At 48.0% G+C, this 7308-nt stretch overlaps 1 protein-coding gene across 1 annotated transcript in view; it reads left to right on the top strand.

Annotated features, from left to right (window-relative positions):
- The window catches only part of FZD3 (frizzled class receptor 3), a 66777-nt gene that overhangs the window by 51610 nt on the left and 7859 nt on the right, over window positions 1-7308 (top strand). Inside the window, exon 6 of the mRNA XM_012724816.1 lies at window positions 4008-4241. Coding sequence (XP_012580270.1) covers window positions 4008-4241 — 234 coding nt within the window. The remainder of the gene's footprint in view (window positions 1-4007; window positions 4242-7308) is intronic.

Consider the following 7308-nt stretch of genomic DNA (forward strand, 5'->3'; position numbering starts at 1 on the left):
CGGGGATTGAACTCATGCTGAGGTGGCTTTAGCTTCTTGGTGCTGTGCTTTAACCTGCTGCGCCACCAGGCAGGGCCTGGGAGGCCATCTTTATTTTTAAAATTCCAATAATAATTTCTTTTTAAAAAAAGGTTTATTTTTACTTATTTATGCTTGTAAGAACTGGGGTCCAGGCCAGTGGGGGAGGGGTGAGAGGCTTTACCAGAGACAGTGGGGAGCAGAACAGGCAGTTCTACTGAAATAGATTGCTGAGGGGAGCAGTGTACGAGACAGGAGAGGCTGCTGGGCCCTGTGGGTCACTCCCTGGCCGGGGGTCAAACTCAGGACCCAGTGGCTGGAAAAGCTTGATAGCGCTGACTTTAACCCCTGTGCCATCATGGAGGCCATATTTTCTTAAGACTAAAATCAAATTAACACTTTTTATATGCTTTCATAATTGACCCTCTTGCTATTCGTGTGGGTGCTGGTGCATGTCATCACCTCTGTGTAGCCACAGAAACTGCACACAGCCAGCTGAAGTGTCCTGGCCAGAGAGACAGAGGCGTTAGATTTCCATTTCCGCTCACCCATTGTGCCCCCAAGTGTCCCGTCAGTGACAAGTGTTACCTCATCATTGATGCCGTACATGTTAGGCCAAAGTAGAAAAAATGTAGAGCCAAAGCAGACAAACAGTTGCACATAAAGTGAAATATGTTGAGGAAATTATTTTAATTCCTAGCTGACCACATTGTATTAGATGGTCATGACATAAGCCAAAGTCAATTTGAGAGCATAATTTATAAAACAAAACAAAACATAACCTGAAGTGGTCACAAAAATACAATTGACTTCAGCCTTTTTGCGTCATGTCTTATGTGTGTGCTTTATCTGAACTACCACAAATTCTCAGTCCGTAGAGTGCATATTTTTCTGATTTTACTTCCTGGTGATCATGACTGAGTTTTGGAAAGCCCCTGGGATTATGTTTAAATGTTCTGCCTTCTGGGGACTACTGTATTTTTCTGATATAGCTTAAAGCACCTCTTTAACACAATTCGTGTTTTCTAAAATGCCAGGAATTAGCAGTTTCTGTTGGTCAGATAGACTGAGATAAAGTAATCACAGTTTTAACATATATATATATGTATACGGATGTAAAAAATATGTATTTGTACATATCCACACATATATGTATTACCCTACCTGAGACTGCTGCTGTTAAGATTGGGACTGCATTTCTTCTTCTTTTTTTAGATGTATTTATTCATGCATAAAGAACTGGGGTACAGGTCAGAGGTGCAGGGGTGGTGAGAGAATTCACCAGAGACAGAGTGGGGAGCAGAACAGGTGGACTGAGGAAGTACACTGCTAAGGGGAGCAGCGGGGAGACAGGAGAGGTCTGCCGCGCCATGTGGGTCACTTCCTGGCCGGGATGAAACTCGTGCTGAAGTGGCTTTAGCTTCTTAGTGCTGTGCTGTAACCCGCTGCGCCACCAGGGAGGGCCTGCATTTCTTCTTTAAATACAGTTTCACATGTCAGAGAAGGAAAAAGATTCCATTAATAACAGCAAAATGTACTTGCTATGCATTTATTCATCCTTTAGGAAATTAACTGAAGGCTCCCAGTGGGGCTTGAACCGTTTGGGTACCAGGGATTCAATAGAACAAAACAGGCCAGCTCCCAGTTGCTGGAAACCCCTCCTTCCTGGGGAATTTACTATGCCGTATCTGTGTACTCTTGGACAATTTCAATGGATTCACATCCAATCACATTATGATAGGATGTTGAGGAAAGAGTTTGAATTAAGCATCCCTGGTCCCCTCTGGACCATACATGAACAATTATGTAGTAGGGTTGTATTAAAAATACCTAATAGAGTTAAATGCAAAATACCCTTATGGAGACTGATCCTGGTTATTTGGGGGCTTTTGCCTGGAAGCCAGAATCCTTTTGGAATTGGTTAGGACTCCCCAGGATCCTCCACTTCTGGGTTTTCTGTAGTCATAGATCCCCCTCCAACAGGCATTTTGACCCTCCAAGCGCAGACTGTGCTACAGGCCAGCAGCCCTTTTTTCTAGAAAGAACCTAGATGTTGAATCTAGATTTTTTAAACCAGTCACTAAGCAAAATATCAGCAAAAATCTAGACTAACAGGTTCTGAACACCCCGAAACTATTTCCAGCATTTTCCTGGTTTTGCACTTGAGGTAGGATTATACAGTAATAATCATAATAATGGTTACCAGAGAGTTGCCCATATTTAATACTCTGAGCACTGTTTTAAGCATTTTATCTGTGATGCAGTAATCTAATCCTCTAAACAAGCTTGTGAGGGACGGGGGAAGATCATCATTTCATGAATAAGAGGCACGGGGCTGAGATTTTCATCGCTCGTGAATGCTAGAACTCAAGCCCCCGTGATCTGGGTCTGCTCCAGCTATTCTGTATAACGTGCTATAACGAGACTGCCCTCTAGAATTGTGCTAACCAAGTTAAAATTCTCCCCCTCTTAAATGTGAAGCCACATTTAACACTATGTTTATGCTAATAATTCTGACCCTGAAATATTTTAAGAAGTCTTCTTTGGAATTATCTGGGTCACATCACTTAATGCTCTGAACCTTTCTTCTGTAAAATGAGGGAACGAAACCTTCACCCCTTGAGGGCAGATTACCCTTTTGAAATGGCCAGAAGTCAGTTTGAACCAAGTTAGGAAACAACGTTAGCAGTCGTGACCCTGTGTGGAAGAGTCGCTGAGGGCTGAGGAGCAAATGGTCTTTTAAACAAGTTTTGACAGTTCTTTATTCTCTCTGACTTTTGAGACTTTATTTTCAGGATCTACATAAAATTATGATTCGTCACTACTTTTAAGCCATTTAAACGAGAGCCTTATACCCAAATGTTGGTTTTGTTGAGTGACATGGAAAGCTTTTTAACCTTAGGACCTCAGTTTTGTCCATTAAGTGGGGACCACACTTCTTGTTATTAGAGTATATAACTAATATCCCCTTAGAAGTTTCCTCTTACGACACGGACCTCCATGGTGAAGTTGAGAGGATCAAGGAGAACGGATGTAGATAGCTCGCTCAGTGCGGACAGTGGGCCCCTCCCCCCAGCGCGAATCCAGGGATGCCTGCGACCCATCTGGGCTCTGCGAACCAGCTCCCTGCTTGCTCAGCCTCAGGTCCACTTTTACTTTGGTGTGTTAGTTTTTAGTGACATCGCTCCCCTAACTTCACTTTGACTTCGATTCCCAGAGTTGTCACTTACACATAAATTGAGGCGTGGGCTTTGCCACTAGTTAACCGGCTCTTTTATGAGTTTAATTACTGCTTTGTTCATCATGATAAACGGCTGTCTGCTGTTCACAGTAGTTACAAACTTTTGCTCTCGACAGTAATTCATCCTCTTAATTTTCTTCCCCCTTAATATGTCTCTAATATGTCTGGGACTTAATTGTATGTTTACTTAAGTTAGTTTTCATGTTTCATTATAACTATGACCACGCATGTTTTCTCCAGTGCTGGACAACTACTTCCGCCATAAAGATCAACTTTCAGCTTAAAATAACTGCTCTGTGCCACACCAAGACCTGAGCTACTTCCATGTGAGAAAATACTCTGTTATCTTTGTAACGTCTCAATGTCCTTAAGAATCATACATTTCTCTCCCTGAAAGAGACGTCTTAGAGGTGACTAAGTCACACACCTTCATCTTAGAGGGGAGGAAGGTGAGTGAAGTGACTTGTAGTGGCCTGAGAGCCCATAGTTGATTCATAGAGTTGGAATTCAAATCCTAATTTGCTTATTTTACTCCAGGCCTCTTTCCATCAGACCCCTCTAGGGGACAGGTTGGCATGGATTTTGTTGTTTTCTTTCCTTGGCCAGCAGTGTTACCATATGTCTGTCCTAAAGGCATTACTTGGAGAACAGTTAATTTCAAGAACAACGCCAGTGTGTGGCAGAAGCATTGTTTATTGGCCTATGGGGATGTCAGCCTGTACGCTGAACTTATGATTCTGCCGTCCAGGATCGTGAATGAGAGTCGACAGGTGCTCCAGGAACCAGATTTTGCGCAGTCCCTCCTGAGGGACCCCAATACTCCCATTATAAGAAAATCAAGAGGAACTTCCACCCAAGGGACATCGACGCACGCCTCTTCCACTCAGCTGGCCATGGTGGACGACCAGAGGAGCAAAGCGGGGAGTGTCCACAGCAAAGTGAGCAGCTACCACGGCAGCCTCCACAGGTCACGGGACGGCAGGTGCGTGCGTGGGCAGCGGGCAGCGGGCTTCCTGTGCGAGCGGGCTCGGCCGCGCGGGTAGGAGCAGTGGTCTGCCGAGACAGAAGGGGAAGTTACTAAGCTTTTTCAGCTTGGCTAGCTACAGCTGTCCCAGGTCATGGTCAGATTCAAAGCCCGCCAGAGGGGTTCTGAGGGGCTCTGGGCCAGCAGCAGCAGGGTGCCAGGGGGTGCTGGTGAGGGTAACTCACAGGGATTCATGGAAAACTGCATCACGCATCGCATCAGGCTGCCTCTAGGTACCCAGAGACGAGTTAAGTATGATCTTGGTTCTTAATAAACTTTTTGCATGATCGTCTATTAAAGAGTCATAAAATGGGGTTTGTCCTAGAAGCCTGACTCCTTGTCTTAAAGTAGAGCTAGTCATCTCTCCCCAGCTTAGGACAGCGTGAGGTTAGAAAATGCATCTTTTGGCCAGTCTCAAGGAGGGCCTTCGAGTACTGTTGCAAATGAACGATCAGGTGGCCTTAGGCAGAATAGGACAGGCCGCAGGCTGGCTGGCGAGGTTCCCACAGAGCCACAGCTCTGGGGCTTTGAGGGGCGGGGTCTCAGGCCGCGGGTCTCTGCAGCGCCCCCAGATGCTGGTCTGCGCCCTCCGGGCTCACAGCAGGCAGCACTGCCGCCAGGACAGGTGCTTCTCCTGCTGGGGAGGGGCGCTGGATTCTGGCTGGGCTGTGGGCCGGAGGTTTCATAGGGACTGTTGGAGGTGTGAACGAATCAGAACTTCTCTAGGAGCTTGAGCGATGGCTTGGAGGAGAGGAAGCGGCCCTAGAGGCTACTCAGAATGAAGTGGCTGTGGGTTATTGTCAGCAGCCGAGGCAGCAGCCCCAAAGATTGTTTCCGCATGTTTTGGGAAACTGAAAGAATGAAAATCCTGAAGCCTACAGGGGAAAGCTTCTCAGCTGAATGGTGTTCTCCCCTTGAGGGGTCCCCATGGTGCTGTGCCCCCTTTTTAGACCTCTCCACTTGCTCGCTTTTGCCTTCACCCTTGGCCAGCCGCTCTGTGCTTTAACAGGCTGTGAGACATTTTCCATCTTTTACTCATTTCTTTCCCCATGCCAGACTTTCGGAATGACTCTTGAAGGCTTCCTTTCTACCTACTCCATCCTTCACTCCTACGTCTCTCCCTTTCTTTCCCTTCTTACCTGCCTGGACTGCACCTTTGCCAGTGTTACACTCCCACCCAGAGATGCTTTCTTCTGTGCAGCACCTGAGAGGAGCATCATTCCCAGTCCTGGGCTTTAGGGTGGAAACAGAGGAACCAGTCAACACGGCATGGTGTGGGGTTATTGAGGGCAGACACCAGGCCCTGGGGCAGAAAACCACTGACTCGCCCCAGGAAGGCGGGGAAACTCCACAACGCATAGCACTTTCTTGTGTGAGTAGGGCTCACAGGAGGCAGCGGGGAATTAAAGACGAGGCGGTGACATGTACAGAGCTGCGGAGGACCGGAGGCATGAGTCCCGCGTGTCGGGGCCGCTGCAGGACTGAGACGGCCGAGGAGCGTGGAATTCCCCAGCAGGGAGAGGCCATCTTGGGCTCCTGGGCCCTGATAAAGTCCGATTTGTGTTCTAAAAATATCGCTCTGCCACAGCATGAGGGTCGGTGGCCCCCTTGGGGTGTTTCCACAGAGTTGGAGGGTTCCTAACTTATTCTCAACACTGCTCTCCATGAGCTAAGTCTCAGCCTTATTTGACATCATTAGTCTCATTCTTGGCCATGCAGAGCGAGCCATTATCTTAGTACAAATCCTATCTGTGGCATTGTGTGTATAAAGAGACACAGAAGCAAGGTAAGTGTGACTTGCGCTTTGTCAGCACAGGCAACCTTGTAGGAAAGATTCCACGTTTACGGGAGGACCAGTTAAGGAAGTGACAGTGCAGACCAGCGTGTGACTAGAACAGTGAGCGTTAGGGTGATGCCTGTGACAGGACTTGAGAAGTCGGCTCACGAAGCTGTTCGAGGAGATCAACCGGGTGAATCCGCGGGGGTGAAAGATAAGTTCTGTGGAGTAGATAGTTTCTGACAGCAGTTAAATACGGGGCTTTTCAGCCTCTGATAGGTGAATAGAAATGGAGCTCAGAAAAGAAAATTTAGAATTACTAGTAGAAGGTATTTGTTCATTCAAATTGTGAGATACAAGTCCTTGAATCATCTAAAGAAAAAGATCAAGAAAAACACCGGTCAGTAGTTAACAGTAAAAGCGACTCAGGCAGACGGGCAGCGGCCTGCGATCAGAAGGTGCTGGGGGCCCTGGGGCGCCAGGGTGCAGTCACAGGGTGGCCACTGACCACTGGCTTCCTGGCATGGCCTCTCCTCCTTGCTTGGTCAAAGTCAAGCCCCTTCTTTAAGGCCTGCTTAATTCCCCTATCGGCGGCAGTTAGTTACTTTTTATAGCTTTTTTGGGTGATCTCTTTTCACTGCCACTGTCTGCTTGAGGAGGTCTGCTGCTGCTGGAGACAGAGAACGGGGTGGCAGGCCCCTCTGGCCCGCTCCGGTAGCTGGCGGCGTTAGGCGCACCTGGATTAGGGGCACATACATCTACTGATGGAATCTGGATGTTGACGAATGACTGGAAATGTGGGCATTTCCCAGAAACGCGGGTCCATCTGGCGAGGGTGTCTGAGATGCCAGGTGTGCGCCTTCCCGGCGCAGGCCCTTTGCCACACCAGAGCTTAGGAGCAGATCTGAAAGATGCCCAGACCACACTGACCCCAAACAAGGGTTCTCATGACACCACAGCCCACCTCCAGGAAGCCCTTCTGCACCATTGGGTTTCTGGTTCACGCGTCAGCACCGTCCCTGGCTCTGAGGTCACACTTGACACGCACCTGCTTCTCTAGACTCCCTCGGGAATCCTCGAGAGCTAACTGTTGATCTCAGCCCTTGTAAAGAGCCCAGGCTTAGGTAAATGCACCTACCCACGTATGTCAGCGCCAGAAAACACGTAACCTGTCGTCAGAAGAGGGGGTGGTCGGGCCCCGGGTTGGAATGGATGACTGTTAGTGAGGATGTGTGTGGCAAGGAGAAG

Source organism: Condylura cristata, unplaced genomic scaffold (genome assembly GCF_000260355.1).
Source record: "Condylura cristata isolate star-nosed mole 26May11 unplaced genomic scaffold, ConCri1.0 scaffold00014, whole genome shotgun sequence".
Classification (NCBI taxonomy): Eukaryota; Metazoa; Chordata; class Mammalia; order Eulipotyphla; family Talpidae; genus Condylura; species Condylura cristata.